Source organism: Chelmon rostratus, chromosome 2 (assembly GCF_017976325.1).
Source record: "Chelmon rostratus isolate fCheRos1 chromosome 2, fCheRos1.pri, whole genome shotgun sequence".
Lineage (NCBI taxonomy): Eukaryota > Metazoa > Chordata > Actinopteri > Chaetodontiformes > Chaetodontidae > Chelmon > Chelmon rostratus.
This window is the reverse complement of record NC_055659.1, coordinates 15,738,635-15,765,498: the sequence shown is the minus strand read 5'-3', so window position 1 is coordinate 15,765,498 and position 26,864 is coordinate 15,738,635. Positions and strand designations below refer to the sequence as shown.

General features: G+C 39.9%; 2 protein-coding genes across 5 annotated transcripts; both read left to right on the top strand.

Moving 5' to 3' along the window:
• The first annotated feature begins 376 nt into the window (after nucleotides 1-376).
• Nucleotides 377-15,013, top strand: LOC121617019 (inter-alpha-trypsin inhibitor heavy chain H3-like). Of its 4 annotated transcripts, none has more exons than XM_041952002.1 (25): nucleotides 377-448; nucleotides 1,141-1,301; nucleotides 1,423-1,527; nucleotides 1,786-1,948; nucleotides 2,057-2,167; nucleotides 2,633-2,761; nucleotides 2,888-3,004; nucleotides 3,180-3,348; nucleotides 3,435-3,545; nucleotides 3,899-4,080; nucleotides 4,884-5,063; nucleotides 5,157-5,278; nucleotides 5,754-5,902; nucleotides 6,079-6,096; nucleotides 7,203-7,220; nucleotides 7,519-7,563; nucleotides 8,543-8,581; nucleotides 10,142-10,177; nucleotides 10,731-10,784; nucleotides 11,714-11,803; nucleotides 12,026-12,133; nucleotides 12,897-13,065; nucleotides 14,009-14,157; nucleotides 14,317-14,401; nucleotides 14,520-15,013. In XM_041952002.1, the coding sequence occupies exons 1-25, from the start codon at nucleotides 377-379 to the stop codon at nucleotides 14,632-14,634; spliced, it is 2,697 nt and encodes an 898-aa protein (XP_041807936.1). In that variant the 3' UTR covers nucleotides 14,635-15,013. The 4 variants fall into 4 exon arrangements, with proteins under 4 accessions (XP_041807936.1, XP_041807926.1, XP_041807917.1 ...); XM_041951992.1 differs by having other exon boundaries at nucleotides 6,076-6,096; XM_041951983.1 differs by lacking the exons at nucleotides 7,203-7,220; nucleotides 7,519-7,563 and having other exon boundaries at nucleotides 5,754-5,992; nucleotides 6,076-6,096.
• A 1,358-nt stretch (nucleotides 15,014-16,371) lies between these two features.
• il17rc (interleukin 17 receptor C) lies at nucleotides 16,372-25,994 on the top strand. Its single transcript, XM_041957935.1, has 16 exons — nucleotides 16,372-16,770; nucleotides 17,023-17,345; nucleotides 17,681-17,915; nucleotides 18,730-18,833; nucleotides 18,949-19,063; nucleotides 19,174-19,215; nucleotides 19,305-19,423; nucleotides 21,433-21,489; nucleotides 21,600-21,660; nucleotides 21,784-22,001; nucleotides 22,178-22,231; nucleotides 22,327-22,378; nucleotides 22,492-22,587; nucleotides 22,938-22,976; nucleotides 23,071-25,815; nucleotides 25,911-25,994. The coding sequence occupies exons 2-15, from the start codon at nucleotides 17,238-17,240 to the stop codon at nucleotides 23,757-23,759; spliced, it is 1,989 nt and encodes a 662-aa protein (XP_041813869.1). The 5' UTR covers nucleotides 16,372-16,770; nucleotides 17,023-17,237; the 3' UTR covers nucleotides 23,760-25,815; nucleotides 25,911-25,994.
• Nucleotides 25,995-26,864: the final 870 nt, after the last annotated feature.

Below are 26,864 nucleotides of genomic sequence, written 5' to 3'. Positions count from 1 at the left end.
GAAAGGCTTTCAGTGTGGTGACAAAGTCCCAGCAATGTGACCGAACTGAACCCACAATGTCAACAGTAAAACTCAAATAAGCAGTTGAATTTCTCATAAGTTCCTATTTTTTTCATGATGATTTCTGTTGTGATTCCTGGCAGTATGCAGAGGCGTGAATGACTGTGTGTGTGTGTGTGTGTGTGTGTGTGTCTGTGGGTGTGTGCGTGGGTGGCAGTGAGTTTTTTTATCACATGTGCAGGAGTAGTTGAAAGGGGAGAGAGAGAAAGAAGAGTTTGCCCTTTAAAAAAAGGTACACATTAATACTGCCCTTTTTTGTGGGAGTTTAAAAGACAGCACCTTCAGCTGCCTGAGCTACAGTCTGCTGGGAGCCATCATGGAGAGAGCTGTGCTGCAAATCACCCTCTGTGGGCTGCTGCTGGCTTTGGTTACCACACTGCCAAACAAGGTAAGGTCACAAAATCTAAAGGACAAAGGAAGAGACTGCTAGGAAACAACTGAAAATACCTATAAGATGTAATAAATCTATATCTTGCAACAGATAAATTAACATATATCTGAGGATTGTGCTCGATTTTTTTGGTTGAAGGACCTGCTGTCTTTTTGCCTTCAGTGTTGTTTTATGTTGTTCATATGTATGCCTGTGTGTGTTTGTGCATAATTGGATAATTTTTGTTTTTGGGACAAAGTCAATGGTAAAATGGTCCATTCAATTCTAGGACTTGGTATTTGGTAGGGTTTGGGTAAGGGTTAGGTTACATTAAACTAAAAGGAATTATTAGAAGTCAACAATGCAAAGTCCTCTTGAGTCACAAACACATCTAACTGTGTGAATGTTGTGGGCCCATCAAACTGTCACATTGAGGGGACAAAAGGTGGTCCCAATGATGTTAATCATTAAATTATAAGGTGAGACCTTGTAAACGATAAGGTCAAGGAACAGTGGGAGTGTGTGAAATTATTAGAGAAAATCATCAGAATGGGGAGTTTCTGCTGTTAGACCAATGAGACTTCACTGATGCCACCCACTAACGCTTGTTTTTCACCATCATCTGATCTTTGGTCGGCTGGTTGTCAGCCAGCGAGATCAACCGAGCCATTTTCTGTTTATTGTGAAATGTGCCTCCTGTATTTGCTCAGGACGACTGGGACATCTACAGCTTTCACATCAACTCTACAGTGACCAGTCGTTATGCCACCACCGTGATCACGAGCCGTGTGGCCAATCGTATGGATGAGTCAAAGGAAATTGAATTCCAGGTCCGGATTCCCAAGAACGCCTTCATCAGTAAATTTAGAATGTGCGTGAAGCAGCAATGAAGTGTGAATATTTACAGGAAGGTGCACATAAATAAAACACTATGAAAATAGCTCATGGGCTACTCAGGAGTGTATGAATTAAAACTTTTGCTTGTTCTTCAGGTTTATAGATGGTCAGGAGTACAATGGAGTTGTGAAAGCTAAGGAGCAAGCTCAGCAGCAGTACACTGAGGCTGTGTCCCGTGGCCAAAGCGCTGGGCTGGTCAGGTACATTAATTGATGGATCAGTTTCTTCCCAGGCCTCATACAGGTGGTTTTTAATGTTACATGTTGTAGATGAGCCTTGTGTGAACTTTGGGATGAGAAGAAAAAGAAAAAAATCCATCAAATGAAAATCTCGGAGTGAAAAAATACTATTTCTTTGAACTACTCACAACCACACTAAGGTCTTAACCTGTGAGGTGGGGTTAATAACCTGTGATGAGAACCACTACTTGAATGCAAAGATTATCGTCTCTGTTGCAGCTCTGTTGGGAGGACCCTCGAGGAATTTAAGACCTCTGTGACTATAGCTGCTCACAAAAAAGTCACCTTTGAGCTCACATATGAGGAACTGCTGAAACGTAAGCTTGGCAAGTACGAGCTGCAAATCCACGCTCGACCCATGCAGCCTGTCAAAGACTTCAAGGTGTGTCTTCTCTGTTCAGTGACTCTCCTGGAAAACAATGTTGGGGTAATAACATCCTATGTGGACAGAGCTTCTAACAATGTATTTTTGTTTTATTCTCAATGCCAGGTTGATGTATACATTAATGAGAAAGCTGGCATCAATTTCATCGAAGTTAAAGGAGGACTAAGCACTAAAGCCCTGGCTAATGCCATCACCAAAACACATGCAGACAAACAGGTACAGCATGCAGTGGTGCAAAACTATGATCTGCATTCACTCCATTGCTATTGACCGACATTTTACTGTTGAACTATACTATGTACATAATGGCACCATAATGGTACTGGACACTGTTAAACTTAATGGTGGGCCCCAGGCTGTGGAATGTAAATTACTTAATAAGTAGGCATCCTACATGTAAAGATAATTTTTAAACAGCAAAAACTGTGATTTATATCATGTATTTTTAAATTAAATAATATATAGGCTGCTCAAAGTGGGGTCCATTTCCGTGGACATATTACATTCTGGGTTTTTGCTCATCTTCGTGCACATCCCTTTGCCTCACTGTATATCTACGTAAATGCCTTTTGTAACAGTTTGCACTTTCTGGTGCCAAACTTTTTGACCCCCCAAAAAGCCAGAACATTTATTGACTTCTGTGTCCATGATTCTCTAAAACCTGATAAATCCTGCTTCCAGGCGTGGGTGTATTTCTACCCGACAGAGGACCAACAGAAAACATGTGACGGCTGTGGAGATCAGGGTATGAATGGAGACCTGGTTATTGTTTACGATGTCAACAGGGACAACTCAATGGGAGACATCAAGGTACAGCTAGAGTTCACTTACTAGAAGACTGTTGAAGGTCTATTAACACTGTACTATATTTGTAAGAGCTAAAAAAAAAACACGCTTACTGAAATGAATATTTATTTTCTTCTTACTCCCTTCAAGAAATCAGCTGGATACTTTGTTCATCACTTTGCTCCATCTAATCTTCAACGCATACCAAAAAATGTTGTCTTCATCATTGATCAAAGTGGCTCAATGCACGGCAGGAAAATCCATCAGGTACAGTTTTTGCCACTGTTGCTTAGGAGGCCTTTTGGTTTATTATGTCTATGATTTACTTCACAGGCCACTTTAACCTTAACTACATGATTGAAGAACGCAGGTGAAACAAATATCCTAACATGGCTTCTTACTTGAACAACAGTTTTAACGTGTGAATGATGTTTTTGCCCAGACCCGCATAGCATTGATCCATATCTTGAACGACCTGGCAGAAGACGACTACTTTGGTCTTATCACTTTTGATAGCAACATTTTTCACTGGAAACGAGAACTTGTTCAGGCCAACAAAGAAAACGTGGATAGCGCCAAGACATTTGCACAGGAAATCAGAGATAGAGGAGGTGAGAGCTTTAACAAATCTTTCAAAAATAGATGTGAGCGTTTGTTAACTGAAGTAGTGAATCATCTTTTCGTTCGTTCATTTCAGCCACTGACATTAACCAAGCCGTGCTGGAAGGAGCACGCATGCTGAATGCACATCCCAGAGAAGGTTCAGCATCTATCCTTATACTTCTCACTGATGGAGACCCAACCACAGGTTACAATAAAACATGCATGCACACAAACATATGCACAAATACTTTAAGAATTTAATCACAACACAGGCCATCATTTTTAAATGATCTGCTTGTCACTGGGTTGACCGTCCTGTCTTTTTCTCAATACTCTCTCCTGTCAACATGCTAAACCTCACCCTTGTAGACTATGACGTTTGTGGGCATTTAAACAGAAAATCAAGTTAATTACATTTACAATGTTATTTACAATTAAGTGCATAAAATTAGTTGATGCTGGACAATGTAACTTCTGCTAATCACAGGATAGTTCTTTGACTGTACTATGTGAAGGGAATTTGAGCCTCTCTAAGCTATGCGTCCATTGTCTTTTCAGGGGTCACAAATCTCAAGCAAATACAGTCAAATGTAAGAGATGCTATTCAAGGCAAGTTTCCACTCTACTGTCTCGGTTTTGGTTTTGATGTCAATTTTGAGTTCCTTGAGAAGATGTCGCTGCAGAACAATGGTGTGGCTCGACGGATTTATGAAGATTCTGATGCTGATTTACAGTTGAAGGTATGTTAAGGGCGATTTCACACCTGTTGTTTGTTTGCTCTGGTGCGAATCAATTGATGAGCTGGTGAACTTGAAGTGTTCTCCCCTTGGTTTAGTTTCTTTTCACGTAGGAAAAATCCAAGCGAGCCAAAATGCAGCACTAAAAACCACACATGAATGTTCACATGGGCAAGAATGTAGGACGGAAGGAAAAAGGTCCTGAAGGAGGTCTGTCACTAACCAGTCTGAGCCTGATCTGAGCAGTGCATGTGTGTAGGCAATGCCTGACGATGGGTAATCCTAACTCTAACCAATCCCCAACCACTCACATATGCACTACTCAGATCGGCAAGTTCTTCAGATTGGTTAGTGCAAGGTCCAATGGCCAAATACAGGATACTGTGTTGTCACTGTGTTACGCTAGTGAAGGCCTGCCTTGAGTCATTCTTTAGTTTGTTACTAGCAACAATCCGCATCCCACTAAACAACACAGTTCCGCTCTAACTTAGAGTATGCCTGGTAGTTGGAGTGGATCAAAGTCAGATCACATCCCAAAGAAACTGCTCCAGAGTTTGCTTGGTAGCAGACTAAGACCATCACTTCTCAAGGGTCTCGGTCAAGTCGTTCGGTCCACACCGGGGTTGGATTAACAGCTTTTACAACAGCCTAAAAATGTGCACTAACTGGGTTTAACGCACCAGGGTTTGTTTTAACCAAACCAAACAGGGTGTACTATCATATTACAAATGTGATTTGCTACATTTACACACATAAAATCGAGGGTGATTAAACATTCATACAGTGTCCATATTGTATGTCAACAGGGGTTCTATGAAGAGGTGGCCACTCCTCTGTTGACAGATGTGTCAATGATCTATGTTGGTGGGACCAATCTAACCCAGACTAACTTCAGCCACTATTATAATGGCTCTGAGATTGTGGTGGCCGGCCAGATCACCGACAACGACATTGAAACCTTTGCCCCACAAGTTGTTGCCATTTCGGTAAGGATTGATCCACACTGCACATCAGCTGCAATCTTCTGAAAGCTTTGCAAAAGTCTCTGTGTACCCTGACACAACAAAACCCCATGACAGAGCCAAAGAAGGGTGGTGTTTTCTGACACAAACGTCACTGTGGAGTCTACTGATGGAGTGTCTGACAGCCACATCCAAAGGGTCTGGGCCTACCTCACAGTCAAGCAGCTTCTGGACAAAGAGTGAGTGTGTCCACCATCCTTTCTCTTGTTCCTGTCTACAGTCAGAGAGAACCATGCAATGTTTAGCAAGTTCGCTATGACTTCAACAATTTAATCGATAATGAAATTAGTGTTCATTAATTATCTGTCATTCAGTTGCTTGATCTCTGAGCCTTCTTGCTTACTGTTAAGATCAGATAAGATAAGATTTACTTTATTAATCCCCAGCTGGGGAAATTTAGGTGTTAGATACTGTTGCTACGCCTTTCAAGTTTCCACTTCCTGCAGGGCACATATGCAGTTTACAACGTACTGGTGACAGATTGATCGCTCCAAACTGTCAGTCTTTGATTTCACACAGAAGAAAACAAATGCAGGCTCCTCATTCCTTGCTGACAGGCGTGGACATTGGTGGCAGAATTGACATTTTGTCCCTAGCAGATATTATTAGCCACAGCTAGCAAGCTAAAGCTAATGTACACAACTTGTGACACAGGCTGCAGTTGTCTGGACCTGAGAAGAAGAATGTGAAGAAAGAGGCCTTGAGCCTGTCACTGAAGTACGGCTTTGTGACCCCACTCACATCCATGGTGGTCACCAAGCCTCTGGGGGAGAACACAGATGTGCTCGATAAACCAAAAGAAGGTGAAACACCGCAGGCAACCCCATCATTACATGGTCGAACCATGCAGTACCCAGGGATGATGATCCCTTCCAGAGACTTCGCTTTGAGGAGTGAGCAACACAAATGTGAACAAAACAAGCACAATGCAAAATCAGTAATGGTCAACTTTACTTTCTCAACATTTCTCTCTTAGCAGGACCAGATGATTACCCAGGTAAGACACATCTGCATGTTTTGGTATAAGGTGCTGAAATCACAATGTCTATCTATAATCTTCTAATTTTCTGGTTTGGTATGTTGAATAGCCACAGGCGTCTGGTCAGGGACGAGGCTTTAAATCATTTTTATGATTTTTATTGAATAGTTTCATCACAGCAGTTACCACACTGCACTTGTCCATTTGTTGGTTAGTGAATGGTCCTCTACAAGAAACAGATAAAGCAAACATATTCAGCCTCAAGTATCTACACATTGATAAACATAATCAGTAGGAAATTATTTGCAATGAATGTAACATTTGTTAAACTAAGCTCTGAAGAGATCACCTTCTTTCTTATTTAAATGAAACGGGAAGGAACGACATCCTAAACATTATTAACATCCAAAAACAGATAATAAACAATACAATTATTAATAGAAAGGTTTGGCACTTACAAATAACTACACACACACACACACGCACGCACACACACACACACACACACACACAAACAAACACACACAGCAAGGATCAGCTTCTTAAAACTCCAAATGAACTGACTCTGTAACTGCAGGCACCTGCGCCTTGCTTGTTGAATCTGAAAACATCTCACAGAGCTACCTCTGTGACCTAGGAGTCCTGGAAACGCTGCAACCTGATTGGCAGTCACTGATTATTAAGACTGACAGAGGCCAATGCATGTCTTTTCCACACAGCTAAAGCATAGTTAATGACAACTATATTGTGTCTATAGTTATTAATAATACTTTCCTACAGTTTATCAGTGGCACCTAATCTAATAATTTAAAAAAAGTAATTTCAAATGAGGGTACAGAAGTGGATAAAATGTTTTTGTGTTATTATAAAATACAATTAACAATATTAACAAATTCACAATAATTAATACAATAATTCATTGAAAAAGGATTATCGGACATTCATTAATGTAAACATGAATTGCTAATAGAGCACAGATAAAAAAAAGAATGATGGTCGTGGAAATAAAAAGACTGACATGACATACAATTTTGCATGAATACGAGCTAATTTGTCAACATCAAGAGCATTTTGAGTTACTGTTATTTACTTTAATCTTTTTGTCATCTTTTTCTTTTTAATAGTAAGTGCCTCCTTACCAGGTAGGACATATACAGCCTACACATTTACACCGTTCTGACAAGACAGCTACGCTATTAATGAATTAATTCATGATATAATTTACTTTATGGCATACAGCATGTAAAAAAATGACAAGAAAAATGCTGGTTATTTATAGGAAAAAATGTAAACATGTACAACACTTCTGTCTGTGCACTTCTTATCATAAATCCAAAGACACATCTGGAAAAACAACCAAAAAGTTACATGAAAACAGAAAAATTTGCTAAATTTTAATACAAATAAACTGTTTCCTTCATGCCATCTTTTTCTTTTCAGCATCTGGTCGCTATTTTCATAGTCTTGGTGGCGGAAGTGCTGGAGGTATGACATAGGTACACATGTGCACCGTTCTAACATCACTACACCATAATGTATTTAACTATATATTTGTAGTTTTTAGAAATGTGACTTAGATTTAGTCCACATCTGCAAAACCAGAGCAGTGTTGTAATAATTATTGCCTCATGCATATTAAATACAAAATACTCAACACTGATCATCTCTTTGACTCAAAAATATATTAAATATCTCTCTGGGCTGTTTCCCCCATGTGTTTATTTTCCATCTATATTATAACTTCTTAAATCCAAAGATTTATCAGATCAGTTTTCAACACAACCAAAAAAATCACATGAAAACAGATGTTACACCTTCGCAATATTCAAATAAAACGAATTAATGCTTAACAAAAAAAAGCTCACCAACTTTAACGATTCATAATCTAATCACTTCTATCAGTTTACACCTACATGCTTAATAGCAGGTCAAATTTGATTGCGCTTCACCAAAAACCTCTATGAATCACAGAGAACGCATGTCAAAGGAAACTCTGATCGGGGACCATGCAGGCGAGCTCCTGCTGGCTCAGCCTCTACTCATAGTCTCCAAAAGAAGTCGCATGAGGTCACCACCATGCGCGCTCACAACAAGCATGATTTAGGTATAGGCGGTTGAACAGCAGGTGAAGGCCGCTGCCTTGGCAGTCTGAGCTATCAAAACTTTTGCAAGGATATTGGAGGGTTGTCCTGGTATATGAGCGTTGTGAAGAAGTCTTATGACAATTACGTATTACTTTATGTGTCTTCAGTAAGAGTTGTGAGGGTTACTGTTTCAATAAGTGGTGCTCTGGCCATTGCTATGAGCCATGAAAGTTGTTTCCATATTTGTTACAATCTCAGATTCCTCTTCACATGACCTGGGTGTCTCTCCCTAAGACAAGCTACTCATGAGTATTTCAAAGTATTTCAAATTAACAACTGTGTCTAAATTAAATTTTGTCTTATCATTTTCTTTTCAACAGTGAGTGCTGTTAATACACAACCACGCGTTACGTCTAGAGGTATGACATAGTACACATGAGCACTGTTCTGTTATGACACACATACACTTGAAATTTATACTGGAAATGCCATTATCAATTCGGGATGTAATGATGCCAAACACAGTAGATAATATCTCGATAAAAAGTTCACAATACGACATTTATTGTAATATTTTAAGAAAGAAAAACACTTGGGAAAAATGCTTTATTTATAATTATAGCCATCCATCACTTAAGCATGCACAAAAAAAGTTTTATAAAATAAGTTAAAGAGCCATTCATCAGCTGACCACATCCATGATTAGTTAATGTACCGGCAGGTTTAACAGTCTTCTGTTTGGTGGTCAGCACACCTGTGGCATTTGAACTGTGGTGGAGAAACGCTGCTATGTGCCTCACTCGACCAAGCAGGCTGCCGGTGCGGCCTTCGTTCAAACCCGCTTGTGAGGCGAGCTTTAAAGTACATAGCTCTGAGTAGCTCATGAAGTCCACCCATCTATGAACACTGAGATGCATTTTGCTTCTTTGAGGCTCTGGGTCACTTTAGCTATTGTCTCTTGGTACAGAGCTGCTATCACTGTGTGACAGAAGTTTTGCCTTAATAGAACTGTATACAACGTGTTTACTATCCTCTGAAATCCACCATTGTCAACCACAGAAAATGGCCTTAAGTCTTTTGTTATATATTATTTCTTTAGATCTGGGACTGTTAGGGGGAAGCAGGGCTTTAAATGCTTATTTCAGGCTCTTTTGGCATGGCTGAAGCTTTTTCTCGCAGTATGTTGTTGTTGTGATTTGAGCTTTTCTAGGAATCGATGGGCAGAATGGCTTCTCATGCTTTATGTGTTTCCCGTAGTGTAGTTGACCATTATCTGGCATCATTGGCAAATTGTTTTGCATTTGTCAGGTTCCTTTTTGCCATTGTTAGTTCTTGAAACTGGAGTCTCCCTCTTCCTCTGCTGTTCAAACAAAAACAATATGATTTTCCACAAGGAGAGATAGTAAATGACCATGTAATGTCACAGCAGGTAGCATCACAGTCCCACGACAGCATCGAGCCATATTTGTATTGTGATATTCGACATATCACTACATCCCTATTATCAAACAGGATAAGGAGGATAGGACTAGGACTGTTAAGTGGTTAAAAATAATTCTAAGTAACAAGAAAACTAAACAAAAAAACTTTTCTCATGAAGAAATGTGTGACATGGCTCTCTTTGCTGTTTCCCTTCCCTGTAAATTTTTTTATAAAATCTTAAATGCAAAGATGCAAGAAAAATGTCTTATACTATGTGTGTCAAAGTAAAGGTCTTGTAATTTTGAAATAGTTTTCTTATTTATTTTCTTGCCTAGCCAAACAATTCATATCTAATTTTTTTTATGAATATAAATAGCTAAGTGCACAAATGTAATTAAAATGTTTGTGTTTTACCAAAAGTCTTTATGGATCAGCAGGAAGGAGTGACCTGGGTGTCTCTCCCTAAGACACACACAGGGGGGGTTACAAGCTAATCATGAGTATTTCAAAATAAATGACAACTACATCTTAATTTCATGTTGTCATTTTCTTTTCAGCGGGGACTGCTAAACGTAAACACATGAAGTCTGGAGGTATGACATAGCACACATGAGCTCTGCTCTGATATGATTATGATTACACTATACTGTATTTAATTATATGCTAATATTTTGCATCTTAAAAGAGAGGCCTTGTTGACATTAACTGACTGACACCTGAGTTTGTAGAAGTGTGGCTAAGGCAAGGTTTATTCCACATCTTCAAGTATATAACAATTATTGCCTAATACATACACATACTGTACATCTAATTAAAAGTTATACTGGAAATTTCATTAACAGTATGACTGTTAAGTGGTTAAATTCAAATTAAAACAAAATAAAATTAAAGAGGCTTAATAATGTGTGTCATTGCTCTCTGGGTTGTTTCCCCTGTGAAAATTTCTTATAAACTCTTAAATGCAAAGATGCAATAAAAATGTCATAATAATTTAATACAATAAACACAATAATTAATTATTCTGTGCATTTCCAGTCATTAGTAGTTATAGTTAAAACAAACTTGTGCTTACAGACATGTACATGCAAGACAATAACAGATGTTTAATTTCTAAACCCTACTATTCATTTTCTGTTTGTGCTACAGTCAGTGCAGGTTATTTGAGACCATACACGGAACAAGTACGTGTGATTCCCAAAGGTAAACCTTGCTGAACCTGGTCAAATCCATCCTTCTAATTTTGTGATGATGGTACCGAGCACCCACACTCAACTAAAACATACTCAGGCTGCACATACGTCCACCAAGACTCGACAATATATATAGAGTATCAAAAAGCTAAATGGGGCAAATCAAGCGTAATAGTCTAATACACTCTGTAGGCATGGAAAAAAAGTACAAATTAGGGACAGGTTGTAAGACACAGTAATCACCAATATGGACCGCATGAGAAATCATCTCAGTGCTCCATTAGTCTAACCTGAGATCGATAAGCTAGCATGTTGCACAAAGATGCTTTACACAATGGAAAATACCTAAACACTATGGGTGGAACAAAATATCAGTTCGGGAATGTATCATGTAACTTCCTCTTATGATACGTTATCAATTAACTGACGTCAAATAGCGATATTTTTATTGAAACATGCTCTTATGGATTCCACTGACTTAACAGACATGAGTGTGTGTGTGTGTGTGTGTGTGTGTTAAAGAGTTAAAAAGTTTCATCTCAGGTGTCAGATTCTGTGAAGCATCGCACAATCGTTGTATCTTGATATTATTGTTACTGCGGGCAATGTATTGTGATAGTATTGCATAAACAGATTTCATTTTGTAGGTGTAGGTTAGGATTTGTAGGTGAAATCTGTATCTGTATCTGAAAAGAACACAGTGTGGCGTGTTTAAATTTGATAGTTCTTATTGTAGTCTTTGTGAGCATTTAAATCAATGTTGATTCAAGCCTGTGTTTGACTTTGACTGGTGAGGATTAGAATAGTGTTTTGAAATTGAGGTTAGGCCAGAATGGAATTGTCAATTAATGCAAAATCCTCTTCAATAACCTCAAAATCTTAGTAATATAAATGTATATATAACAATAAATAACTGACTTTGTGTATATGGATTCGCAGGTTCTGCTTTTTATGATATGCCCATTGCGCTAGACGATACTGAATGGTTCGAAGAGGCTGCTACCGTGGTGCCACAGAGAGCAACTACTGGTACAGTATCTCATAGATGTTATTCATGGTGCAGGTTCTTTAAAATCCAGAGTGTATTTCTGTTGCGGAAGAAAATGTTGCAAGAAAAAGAAACTGATGACCACCACATGAAACTTGACATCTGGATAGTCATTATCAAACATGCTGCATTTATTTAAATTTAGTTTATTTCCGGGTGTTTCCTCCTGCTGCGTGACTCTGTATCTCTTTGGTCCTCTGCAGGTCCAGTTTTCCACAGGTTTTTGCTGAAATCTGAGAATCAGTCTCTTCCACTATGCTTTGATGTTGCTGGAGAAGTCCTCCTTAAATTACTTCACCATCCCACCAGGGGTCAGTAATGTTCTTCTGTGTGCCGTCACTACTTCCCCTCAATACCTTAAACAACCTGCTCACTGAAACCCTGTTACCCTTTAACCCTTTTGTTCTCCATGTGTAATAGAAAATTGCTGTTCTTCTTCTTTCATCATCAGGATCTTTGTGTCAGTTATAGAATGTGCATCAGCCCAGAATTACACTCATAGTTTGTTGTGGTGCAAAGTACATTCACTCAAATTTTAGTACTAAGTATTTCTGAACTTTACTTGAGTATTCATATTTTATGCTACTTTATATTTCTGCTTCACTACATTTCAGGTGGAAATAGTATAGCTTTTACTCCACTATATCGATTGCTCAGATATAGTTTAAAATAAGCTTATTAAACACAATGTTTTATTATAGATTAAATCAGTGGCTCCCAAGTAGTTGGGACCACTTTTCCAATGTCAAGAAGTTTCATTGAAATAACTGCTTGAGGTCTGAAGAGGAAAAATTATCTAATATTTCACAAAAATACATTAGAGAAAAATCCAGAAATGAATACAAATTTGCATAGCAGAACTTTGTTTTTCTTCTTTCCTACCCCATTAATCATCTCACACTACTTTTACTTGTGATACCTCAAGTATAACTCGCTGGTAGTGCTTCTGTGGGATTTTAAATGAAGGACTTTTTTTTGCAATCAAATATTGTGACATTGTTGTACTGGTATTGTTTCTTAAGTGAAGGATCTGTGTACTTCAAGTGTGCTTGTTTTTGTTTTCTTTTATACTAGAGCTGTCTGTGAACGGTGAGCTTGATTCAGTAGCGCACGGGGGCTTCAAAAGGATCGTCATCCACTTTCAGACTGACCAGCATATTCAGATTGACACCAATGGAATCACTGTACGGGAGGGACAGACAGAAACACAGCACACAGGACTGGATCTCATCACCGCTGGAAGGTGCATTGCAGTGGCAGGACTTATGCTGTGATGATAGTGACGTGTACAGTCTCTCTGAGGTGCAGGAGTGATTTTCATGTGTATTTTGTGGTTTTCGTGTTGAATCTAAGGTCACATCAGAGCCACTCTTAAAGTAACAGTTTGACATTTCTGGGAATACGCCACCATTCACTTTCTTGCCAAGAGTTAGATGAGAGGATCCACTCTCATGTCTGTACGCTACAACCATCCTTCTTATCTTACGTCGCTGTTTTGAAATTGTCCAGATTTATTGTTTTTATACCACAAGTGTTTGTCCGGATTAAACAAATACAAATAAGTGTTTATTCGTGAGCTTTAGAGATGCTGTTTCCCCCTGTCTCAAGTAATAGTGCTAAGCTACGGTAACTGCTGCTTGCTGTAGCTTCATGTTTAAAAGAAAAACAGGAGAGTGAAATCAATCTCGCCATCTAACTCTCGGAAAGAAAGCAGATCAGCGCATTCCTAAAATGTCCAACTTTTCCTTTAAAACAAGTGCCTCCTGGAATTGCGCGTCTGTACAAAAATAGCCTTTTAGCGCTGGGCGAAAGAAGGTCGGGCAGCCCCTAACACCTCATGTCACTGATGATATTCATGATGCTCAATTTGTCATTGATTCTCTAGTATAAACAAACTGCTCTTCACAACTGACACTTCCATTAAAGGCCCTGCACACCCACAGCTGTGACTTTAATAATGTCTGAGGTGTGTGGTGGAGTGTGCAGACTATGCTTCTCATGTCTTCCTCACTCTCCTGTTAGCTTTGTTGCACCTGTCAGGATGAGACAAGTTACACCTTTATCAGTGTTGTTGGTGCGTGGGGTCTGGTGACCACTCTTCAGCCTGATCGGGGGTGTAATCCGCCACGATACGGGAAATGACTTGTGTGAGCGTGCAGGTGCAAGTGACAAACATACTTTCTTAGTGTTACAGTGATTAGGCGGGACAAGGAAATAGATGTTGCGGCCGGAGACGTACGCATGGTCATCTTAATTCAAGAGAAAGGACACCAACAATTCCTCTGGCCGGTTTTAAGACAGAAGCCAATGGACTCCAATGCCACAGGAATTTTAGGTGGGTGAAAAGGCTGGGATTGCTTGAATGATTTAATATCAGGTCAACCATATGTTGAATTGATGTTTGCACCCAACTGTGCTGGTTGATGTGGAAATAATTCATTAAAAGACACACATATTGAGGTGCCAGCTTTATTTCTTGTCTCTGTGTGTTCAGCTCTGAAGCCAGCAGTTTATGAGGAGGTGCCGCAAACTCCCTTAACAAAACTGAAAATCAGCAACCAGGAGACAGATGTTACCCGGTACGTTTTGTTCTGTCTTATTAGTTGGTATAAAAAAAGAGAGCCTTTTGAAAGTATTTTAATTAATATTACTCTGATATACAAAGATATATGACTATTTATGTGTTTCCTTTTGTAGATCCAATGCTGTTGACTACAGTATTCTCTCTTCCCCGACTCTGGACTGCTGGCTCATGTCTGCTGAGTCTGCTCTGCAGAGACACCTGGACGATTTCACCGTTTCACAACTGTAGCTGGGAAACATTATGAAACTCTTGCAAAGATTTCATTTAAAAGAATAATACTGATTCATCATGGGAAAAATACCTTCCACTTGTTTCTAACATGAACAAATAAATAGTATCCCAGATCTCTGGTTGTCTTGTAGTAACTTAATATTTAGCAGAAGGGTTTGTCAGATGATTCATTTGTTTGAAATAATTCTTCAGTTTTAAGAATAAAAAGAAAGGGAAAATAGAAGATCAAAAATTTACTGAATGGTGGTGTTTGGTCTGTATGGCACCAACCTACCTTTTAAAATGGCATGAATACACACAGCTGTTAATAGTAGCCATCAATGCTACACCTTTATTATTCACAGAAAAATGAAATGCTAAAATCGTGTAATTAGAAATAAACTTCATTTCCAAATGATATTGTTATATGTGATTATGTCAACACACTGTCAGTGATGTATTTATGAAAAGAGAGAAACACTGTGTAATGATCAGCCACCATATAGAAAACACTGACCGGTGGTCGAGAACTACATCATTGCTGGAGGCTTTGAAAGAGCCTGCAGAGCAAACCTTAAAGCTTACTGCTGCAGTCCTACAGTCTCTCCCTGACAAAGCATTCACTGTGCTAAGCATCTTCTTACTTCATGGGTAAAGAATGCTGCATGGATCACAATTAACCCACAACCCTGCATACATCTGTACATCCACGATGAAAACCGAAAGTGAACGCTCTGCTGTTTACATAATGGATTATTTGTACACGACAAGCAGCCAGGCTTCAGACGTGACTACTTGTTATTCTTTTACCTGTGCCTTGTTGTTTTAGCAACCTGGTTAACTGGGGCGCTTTCTATAGTGCACAAAAGTGTATTCAAATGTAGCCAATGCTTTCAGGTGAATCAGTAAAGGAGAACTTTGCATATAAATAACCAAACTGCACAGTTTTGGGAAAAGTAGGCCATTAGAACCCTTTACTGGCAACACCCCAATATAAAAAAACACGACTAGTAAAAGGTGCTTTTTTCAGAACTTATTTAGATAAAATGAATGAATATTTGAGGTAAATTTGACGCATTGCATGTGGTAACAGAGCTCGTTCAAATAGGTGGTGCTGACTGCTCATTTAATGGTCGTTTAAACAAAGCTAATCTTAATCTGAAAACTACTAAGTAGAGCAATCAGTTAAATGTTGTGCAGTGAAATATTTCCGTCTCAAATATTGCAGAGTAAATGCCTAAATCTCTATAAAAGGATCAGTTTAGTACCACTGCCTCACAGTCAAACATTCTGTAAATACAGAGCTTAAGTAAATATACTTTCCACCTTTGCTGTAACAAAGTGACTCTCCCTCATTGATTTACAAAGTCCACAATAGGCGGCTGTTGATTTTTTTTACTTTGGTTTGAGCATTTCAAGAGAGTGAGTTCCAGAGATAGGCAGGCAAGGGTTTCACAGGTAGCTTAGTGTTATGTGGTCAAACCAGTCGAGCGGCTGTGTGAGCCGCGAGTCTTTGTGTTGCACGGAATTGTCCTCCCTCAGTGAACTGCATCATTAGTGCAGGTCAAAGGTAGCTATGCAGAGTCTTACGAGGTGATAAACTTGTTTGTCAAAGCACAGTTTACTTGGAACCGCAAAAGGAAGGAACTTTGCCAAATCTAAATAACAAGTCAAAGTACCAACAATCCAGCTGTAAAGGGTTAGGCGTGTTTAAAATGCAGCTCTGTGTACAGAGCTACTTCAATCCAGTGTTCAAAGTGGAGTCTTGTTTTTTTGTGTTTAAAGAAAACGCTTGTGGAATTTCATGGTGGTTACACTGTAATGAGGAACTCAGAGCGGGAAGTTTGAGGATTATGTGCATTTTGGAGCATACAGGAGCTTTTTAGGCTAAATCAGAGAGAGAGAGAGACAGAGAGAGAGACACACACACAGAGAGAGAGAGAGAGAGAGAGAGAGAGAAAGAGAGACAGAGAGAGAGAGAGAGAGAGGGAGGGAAAAAACGACTCTGAGTCAGGACAGTGGAGTGCTGCGTGGTGCAACTTCCACATGACTCAAACACTTCTTGTCAACTGTGAGTAGGTGTACACTTGAATGAACTTTGGAGACGAACAACACACCTTAGAGTGGATTACTTACAGTGGATTACTAAATACCGTAAGCGACCTTAATGATCATTCTATGAGAGTACAAGTGTAATTTAATATAATTTCTAATGTTACAGTAATATACTCTGATCTTCTGTTTGTTTATTAATTGAAGGCGTTGTAAGAAGGGACTATTCAGTTCTTTGTTATTATACCTATAAACTGTTGGAGAACGATGTGGTGTAATTCAAAGGAAACCTCTGAAGACACACCTGGCAGAGAACACCTATACCTGCATTAATGTATAGGTTTTCTGTTGCAGGCCATAACCAAACGGCTACGCTCTCGCAGTTTTGTCTCGATTCACTGCCTTCCATGCCAGTGTGCAGTTTCAGCCAAGTTAATCTCCAACCTGAAGTCATGATGGGAAGGAAGACACCGGACTTGTTTATCAAGGTTTTCATGTTGCTCCCGGAGAAAAATATTTGGAAAAAAATGTAGGACGCAAATATTTCAATCAGGGTGTCCTCAGGCAACATGATTTTTCCTGGACGGTCCGTTTGGTGCCTTTTACTGACTCTACATATGTCAGCCTGCAGTTTGGAGATATCTGGATATGACAGCCATGAAGTCATTTGCTCACAGGTACTGTAGGATACACTGCTTGGATGCATTGTGTGCCGTAGCACAGTACATACTTTTATATGTTGACAGATTCCACCTTTAATTTCCTTTTAGCACTGGTGTAGCCTGCTCTGACACTTTAATTTCCCTTTTCACTGTGTGAACACTTCACAAGTGTTTCATTCTCAAACATTTAATTAAAAGCAGGTGAAGGTTTGTCACCGTCTATCTGCTTGTCAAAATATAGGGCTGTTGTATGTACATTAATCACAATAAAAGCCTCTGAAGAGCAAATATTTACTGGATGCCTCATATTCAGCATATGTCTTTCTCGTTTTCCATTTCAAATTTTTCAGGGTCTGTCTGATTGCACCATGAAGGATGAGATGCCTCTTACTTTGCCAGAGAATGACGCTGTGGATGTCCAAAACCTGACGGCATATTTCAAGCTCTGCTGTAAGGACACAGCGCCGTGTACATTATGTCTGGTGATAGACACAGAGTTCCCTATTGATGATGAAGATGTGGAGGACGAAGGCCACTCTGGCCTGGATGAGGAGGATTACAGGGAGGAGATGAGGAATCCAAAAGGTATCAGCTAAGGCTATTTGCAGCCCACTTTCATTGTATTATTTATATAAAAGACCATACCAAGTGTTTTGTATGTTTAAATCCATTAACCAGTTTATTAATTAGCCTTAATGTTCCTATCGATCGTCTCCTTTACCACAAGTTTTTCAAAGGTTTCCTTCCATCCAGGTAGCTATTGGTTTAATTTAATTTCAGTAATGCATGAAAATGAACTTCAACTTGCTCGTAATAGGCAACCAATTACTTTCTCTTAATTTCATATCAAAGTTACATTACCGTCACATTTCAACGTCCAGCTGCTGAGGAGCGTGTTGTGGGATGCTGGGAAATCATAACTGGAAGGATTAATGAGCAAACATGGATGCTGTGACAAGGACAATGTGAAATTAACAGTAGATGAGTGCATTTGTATAAATGGTCGCTGTACTTCTACCACTCCCACATCAGTGTTGTTCTTTGAAAGCACAACAACAATATAACTTACAGACAACAGTGGGAATAACATATTTTGCTTTATTGTCATCCCCTGACCAGTTTACTTACAATAAACTGGCTAAAATGTTTAACATGATCGATTTGAATCCAGTGGAGCAAATGAAATCAGTCACAGTTAAAACATATGCCCTAAATATCAATGACTGGCAATACAACAACTGCACATACAATATGTGAATTGCCCTCATAGTTAATGGATTAAAACATTGAAAAAAGTTTAAAAGTGAGTTTTAAGTGCTGTTCTTACAGTTGACTTTTCCGTTAATGTTTCAATGAATTCTCAACCCCACCCTTGAATGTGCCCTCTCTGTTGCAACAGCGTCCCTGACTGTGTGTTACAATACAGCACCTACCATGCCCTCCTGCAAGAAGGTGGAGTTTACGGTTAATCACACAGCTCTTACTCAGCAAAACCGGGCAAAGGTACTGTAGCCTCCATGTACCGGAATAAACAGGAATATCAGTCTGAATTGTGAATAGGGATAAACTGTATGTTCCAGTCACCTAGTCTTATTAACTTTGTGTGTGTCTTCTATAGCTTTCCATCGTGATTACTGAGCCAGCTGGGGTTACCTTCAGCAGTCAAGTGATTGTTTATTCTTCTAAACTGCCACATCCAAGTCTGACAGTTGTTGCTCCGTCTCTGGATGAAGGTAAAGTTTGGTCTTTTTCTGAGTTTTAACCACAAATCATCTGTTGAACTGAAGTGCTACTACACAGAATCGCAACAGTGCTTGACTCACACTGTATGTCCTGTCTTCAGTGTGCTCCCAGAGGCTGCAGGAACGTGTAGAACAGTGCCAAGGTAAACAATCCCCACATGTCAGATGTGTTAGTTTTCCTTGAGCTGTTTTGCATCTGTATGGAGATCAGTTTTTCTTTCCGGCCTTTCAGCACCAGAAATCCGCAGCGTAATTAACCAAGAGATGAACCTGGTGGAGCTGCAGTCTGCGGACAGCAATAAGAGCCTCCCCTCTGTCTGCGTCCAGTATGAGCGCAATGGAAGATGCCAGGTCAGTGTTGCACAGCAGTGCCTGATTCTGGAGGCAGGCAGTCACCGTTTTTTTTCTTTTGTCGTTGTTGCTTTTTTTTGTTTGGCTTTAAATTAAGTATTCAGATTCTTTGCTCAAGTAAACGCAGCAACGCAACAATGTGAAATACAGTCATGCATTCAAAATCACTCAAGTGAAAGTACAGAGGGTATTATCAGCAAAATGTACTTGGAGTATAAAAAGTAGTCACTATGTTATATTGATGCTGCTGGAGGTACAGCTTTATATACTGTAGCATTCTGGGTAGCTTGATGTGGCAGTGCATCATATTTTATGAACTTATCTTGTTGTATATTTAAAATGTCTGTAGGGTAAGCACTGCGGCTGCAACTAACGATTGTTTTCATTTTTGATCAATGTCTCAGTGTGTCGCAATTTATTGTTTTATTGACAAAATGTACATCACAATTTCCAAAAGCCTACATGCTCCAATTCAGGGGTGGGGAAACTTTTTCCCTATAACGGGCCATTCCAATTTTCATGACCTCTTTCAATGGCCATACTAAATTACTGAACACATGAATCACACTAACCTTTGCGATGACTGGAACTGCTTCTCTTTGGTGAGGCGTTTCAGTCAGATGGTAGTGATGATGATGATGATGATGATGATGATGATGGCCTATGAACTCGTCATTGCTTTGCAGTTCATATAGTAGGTGTCAGGTACACATATTTAGATGTCACAGCAGGCTTTTGTTCTTGCAGAGTAGGAAAACTCTCCTTTCCAGCTGTACTTGCCACAGCTTAAATTTCACTTCAAATGATTTCACGTTTGAAAGCAGGGAGCTGAGAACCTGCTGGAGCTTGAGGTTCAGGTCTGAGAGGTACTTGGTAACATCTACCATGAAGACCAATTCACAGACACTTGTTATCACTGAGTTGGCATGTCAGGGTTTCCTTCATCTCTATGAATTATTCCAGACAAACTGACACTCTGGAACAATTTAACTTTGTCTGTTGCTAGCAGCTCCGTAGTAGCAACAAGATTCTCCTTCACAAATCCTCCTTCTGAATGAGGTTTCAGTTTCTTAGCTATTAGCTCGCTCACCACAAAGTCTGCCAGCAGAACAGAATCTCTGTCAGAATGTGGTCTTGTGAAAGCTGCTTGTTGAGCCTCCAAACTCCACCGAAGCGTGTCAACTTTATCCAAACCCATTTGTGCTAGCTGCTAATCCAGTTTAGCATGTTTGTAGCTCTAATGATTCCTGACATGAGCCTTTTTCGAGCTCGACCACACAAACTAACTTAGACACACTGGCTTTCACTGGCCGTTTACTTGAACAAAAAATTACTTTGTCATCTTGTTTTCTTAGCAGTTGCCATGATATTAGCGTAAGGTAATATACGTGCATTGCATTCCACCCGGAAAGATGTCGTTGTCTACTTTTTATGTTGTGTTCTTGGTTTACAGAGAAACCCCTAATTGCTGTCAAGAGATTTTTTTAGAATTACGAATTGCCTGCAGGCTGGAGGCCAGATGTGCCTCACCCTTGTTCTAATTGCTTTGTTTTCCCAATCAGAAGGCCAAAGGCCAAAGATATTCATACATGACAAAAATAGAACCAGTGAATGACTGAAACAATGAGTCAATTATCTAATCAGTTGTTGACTAATTTTTCCTTCGCTCAACTAAATGATTCCTTTTTCAGTTCTAGCTGTAGATTACATATTTAAATCTGAAGTGCAGGTGTAGTATAAAGTAGCATGAAACAGAAGCACTCAAGTAAAGTATGGTTACGTACAGTATTTGAGTACATGTTCCTATTTCTCTCCAGCAATGTTAGAGGTATACAGATCTTATACTTAAGTAAAGTAGCAATATCACAGTAACTTAATCTGTAATAAAACATCATAATTTGTTTGTTGATTATGTTTGTGTTAAGAATCTGAATCTGTAAAGTAACAAGTGAGTAAAAAGTACTTTTTACTTTACTTTACTTTTTTTTTTTTACATCTTTTCTTCACAGACATTGAACAGGACCACCATCCCACTGTATTGTGTGACCCCCTGCATGTGTTTCCAGGTACCATCACTTAAACATCAAGATTACTTATGGCTCACACACCAACACGACTGGCAATGTGACTGAGTGTGTGTGTGTGTGTGTGTGTGTGTGTGTGTGTGTGTGTTTAGGTATGGGATGAGGATGATCAGAGGCCGAGGCGCTCTCTTAGCTGCCCCTTCATTAACACAGGTGAGAAGTCTGAGGGTCTCGTCTTCTTTTTCGTCATCACTTTCTTTCTGGTCTCACTTCACAGGGTGACGGAGGAGCAGTTTACCACTGGTATGCTGACGTTTCCTATGTGTCTATTTCCAGATTTCTTGCAAAGGAACATGTGGCAGAATGTGTCTGTGTCTGTAAACCAGGGTCAAATGAACAACTACCTCTCAATGCTGTGGTGGAACATATCTGCCCCCTGCAGGCTGGAGGGTGAAGTGTGGCCCTGTTACAAAGAGAACAGCTGTAAAGAGGTGAAGGGCTTTAGACAACAGCTGACAAATGGCATGTGGAGGCAAAACAGCAAAGGACAGTGGGTAAGAAAATCTAAATACTGAGTCTTGTACCCCCTTTAAAAAACAACAACAACAAAAAAAACTCATCTTATACCACAAAACCTGAACTGAAAATAAAGTACTGTGGGTCTGAATGACTCCTGGCTACACAGAGTTTGCAATGACTGATGAATGATTTATAATTGTATCCTCTTCAGGAGAAAAAGGGGGTGTTTGAAGACATAAACCTACAGCTCTCACCATGTGTGATGGTAAAGTTTTTGCAGCTGTCCTCCTAACTGCCATATATGTACAGCATATACTTTGTGAAGCTGAATAACTTATTAATATTTATCCATTTGTGCAGGTGAAAGTAAAGGGAATGGGACATGAGCTTGGTCCTTTCTGTTTTAATAACAGTAAGTCTGACAGGGTTTATGCTTACAGAAAATGATGCTGGTTGTGATGTATATAGCTAAAACACAGCACCTCTATTTTGAGCTTTTTATGAATGGGGTTTTGTTTTGTACAGCTGACAGGTGGCGCTGGAGTCTCCTGGTTGTCGGTGTTATGCTGCTGGTCGGCTTGACTGTGCTGTTGTTCTGCCTCCTTCGTGACTCTGTCAAGAGTACGTTTTATTTGTTTTTCTTTGTGTGTGTGAAATATGCAAGAATTCCAGGAGAAACCTATTGTACATGAAGAAGACAGAGCAGTGTCCGATTTCTCTGCTCTGGAAATTGTACTGTTGCCAACCCCTGATGAAATATGCATTGTCCAACTTGACTGTGTGGTGAATTTCCTCAGGCACTTCCTACCGAGGCTCCTTTCATTTGCCTCAAAGACCAAATTTTGTTTACTACATCTGTTCATGCATATATTTTACCCACATGTAGTTCAAAGAATTGATTATGTGCAGCACTTGAAGGATAAATATGATATGATATGGTGTATTGACTCTTAATTTTCTGGCTTTTACAGAATGGGTGTGGAGCTGGCATCATGGCAGATTTGTAGAGAGTGAGTGTTTTCTACTTGTTATAAAAAATTCATGAAGTCATGATGGAACAAGCCAACTGTCTGACATTTGTCCCCTTGTTTTTCCTTTCTAAAGTTGGCAGAAGGCGTCATGTGGTGTTGCTGAGCCCTCCAGATGTGGATGATGGTGTTTCGGACTCAGTATGCCGGCTCGGCTCCCTGCTCTGTAACCAGGGCTTCAGTGTGTCTGTGGACCAGTGGAGCAGGAAGGAGCAATGCACTCTGGGGCCTCTGCCGTGGCTGCACTCCCAGCTGCTGGAGCTGAACAGCCAGGGTGGCCAAGTTGTGCTCGTCTTGACCCGCAAAGCTTTGGAGAGAGCAGAGGAATGGACTCATCGGCTCAAAGAAGTTATCAAGACAAAGGGAGATGACAAGGGTCTCCCTCAGATAGCGTCCCCTTACTCTGATGTGTTCATGGCTGCCCTGTGCCTCATCCAAGCAGAAAAGCAGCTGGGCAGAGCTGCAGAGCGTTTTCTACTGGTGAAATTTGACTCCCATTCGGGCAGTGACAGGACTCTACCAGAGCCTCTTCAGGGGCTGCTGCTGTTCCAGCTTCCCTCTCAGACCCAGGCCCTCTTGACTGAGCTCACAGTGGGAGGAACGCGGACGCGGTCATGTAGAAGGACATGGACAGGGTGGAAATGGAGTGGCTCAGACAGATGGAGAGCAAAGACTAAAGGGGGACCAGACCAGCAGACGACATTACAATGTAAACATGTTGGAGATGAGAAAGACATGGAGACACAGCCTTTGAAAAACCCATAAATTACAAGATGAATATTTTATTGATCTGGGAAAATGAAGGACTACTTCATCCAAATTGTGGATGATCTAATATTAAAGGCTGGCAGGCTGGAAATAATCTATATTGTTGTTATTGTCAAGAATGATGAGACAACCAAAACTAGAGCCAGTTTATTTTTTACTGCAGGTGTAAAATAATTTCCTAAAGCTGCTGGGCACTGTAGGTTTGATCAAACACTGCTCAAACAGTAAATAGTGTATGCGTTGGGGACTATTTGCTGATGGTTGGTCAGGCCCATGTTCATAGCTATAGAGGAAAATATGAGAAAGTGTGACAGTGTCAGTGTGTTTTTAATGCTGACAGTGGAGGTCTATTGCACAGAGGAATAAGTTATTTCGAGCTTTGGCTACACAGACAATTCTAGTCATTATGATTAATAACAAGAATTTGCTTTGGTGGGATTTGTTGACCATAATAAAATCCTTTAAGCTGCTAAATGTTTAACCTAAAGACTAATTATATCCGTGTGCTGTAAGTCTTTCGACACTTGTCTATAAATAAATATACGTATTTTTGTGCATGGCGGATCTCGGATTGTGATTGGTCAGCTCCTGCTGAAGGGCTGTGAATCCTATTGCAGCAATCTAGCGTCAGTTTAAGGACAAAAAGGAGTGCTTGTTACAAATGTGCTTACATCCCGGTGGGGCGGTGCTGTGAGACTGACGCCTGCTCCGCCCGCTCGGGATGTTTTTCCAAAGTAATCAAACACAAAGCAGTCCTGAAGTGTGTCCAGCGCGTCTCTGCTGTGTTCGTTTCATTTAAACTTTTTAAACCGAGGACGGTGCCGTTCAGACTCAGTGGACGCACACAGGCGAGGTAAAAAACAAAAAACAAAACGCGAATCATGTCTGGGGTTTGTGTTGAGGTCATCCGAAAGGCTATGATATAATCAGCAACTCAACATGTCTCCTACCTCTGACCAGTTTCAGTTTATCAAAGCGTGTCTAAACACTTCGTGCGGCACTGTGGAGGAAGAAGCCCTGAGAGTGAAAGTAGCAAGAGCATAATGTAAAAAGAGTTAAGTTACTTGTGCCAATGTACATAATTATTGTTTATAATATTATTTGTAAAAAGTACTTCAAAACAATAACTGCTCAAAATGGAAAAGTTTTATTAAGCATGTAAGCTGCATTTTAATAGTGCGACTAGTCAAGGTGGAGCTAACAGGAGCTGTTATATATTCTGTGGTCGTTTGATCTACAGCAGTGCACCATGTTTTGTAAGCACATTATTTGTTCCTTAGTAAAGTTTGATGTGGAAAAATAAGTACTTCCAATGTAAGTGCAGTACTTGAGAACATGTAGTTAGTTACTTTGCACCTCCATCGCGTTTCTCCTTAATACAAAAAGAATCAGGAACTTTTTACTCTTACATGATGAAGCTGTAGGCAGTTTTAGGGGGGATAAAAGGGGGATGCCACCCCTCTTGTTGGTAGAATGACCAAAATGCATCCCCCTTGTTAACCTCCCATCCCCCCTCTCCATCTCCTAATAGCAGGGATAGTGCAGGTGCAGTCTAGTCTGCTCAACTCATTGATCTTTCATCTGAGTGAGGTTGGGAAGTATACATGGGTGTGTGTGTGTTGGCCGGAGGTGTTGGGGCAGGGGGTGTTCCCATTGAACCATACCCCTGTTCAAAATTAACAAAACACTGAGTAAACTTAACGAATGATGACAAACAAAGCTACATTCTGGGACTGTCTCAAAGGTGAAGCTTTTTTTCTTTCCATCTTATACTTTATTTTGCCAGCAATCTGTTCCCTTGCAGCTCGCGAGCATCATTGGACAAACTTGGATGTGATATTTTGAAAGAGATAAACATTTTTATTTTGTGGCCCTGGTGGAACAGATGGGAGTAAGGATGTTTCACAGGAACCTGCTGCAGGCAGCTTGGCTCTGTTGTCTGTTGGTGGTTCAGGTGCACAGCTGTCCAGATATCTGCAATAAGTGTTCAGGCCCAGAAAGTGACCAGTGTGAAGAATGCAGAGCAGGATGGATACTCCATAATAACAGCTGTGTAGGTACTGTATGCAGAGCTTTGGAGTCTGGAGATCATCATACACATGTATATGAGATAAGCTGAGTAATGATGTGCATCTGTGTTTGTGTCAGACATTGATGAGTGTGACACTGAGCTGGGTGTCTGTCCTGCAAACAGTTACTGCATCAACACAAAGGGTTCCTTTGAGTGCAGAGGTAAGTGGGTTAGAATTGGTGTGAATACATAGGCCACTATAGGAATGACTAAATAAACCTTAAAAATGTCAGAAAATAGTAAAACATGCCAATCATAATATCCCACCAGTCTTTTGGTGACTTCAGATTGCCAATTTTTGCCCAACCAGCAGTTCAAAATAAAAAGATACTCAATTTACAGTGATATTAAAGAGAGACTATAAGCAAATTGTCACACTTTGGAAGCTGAAAGTAGAAAATGATGATGAACGAAATGTTTTTTTTGAATGGTTTGAACAATTGCCAGAATTGGGTAGCACTTTATAATACAGCCAACAATTTATAGAGTAATTTTCTGCAAATTACAGTGTCATTTAGTCATATGAATCAGCACATACTGATTGCTCTCCTTACTGGTGCTTAAATGCAGGCACAGTAGAAATAAAGCAGTACATGGAACAAGCAAGTAAGGGTTGGGTATTTGATAGGAAAGGAGAAATAAATTAAAGTTGAATTATTTTTGTAAATACTGGGTACATGTACATGTGGGTCATAACGTCTGGAGGAATATGTTTTGAACTTTTAAAAGGGGCCATCTACGTAGCTGCTGAAACAGCCCACTGTAAAGAGCCTTGTGCATAATCTGAAGCTCTCACCAGTAATCTCTGGCCTCAAAGTGAGTAAAGTCTGGCCAGCAGGATGATACGTAACAAGGTTTGAAGCCCTAACCCTAGCCAACTTCAGTCTTAGCTCTGCTCTAAAAGTTGGAGATAAAATATGATACAGATTGTTACAGACAGCAAGAATAAAAAGGAGAGGTAGAAAAAAACCATAAAAGGATCCAAAATAAAATCAACTACCTATATGTACATTATATACAAAAGAGTCTAA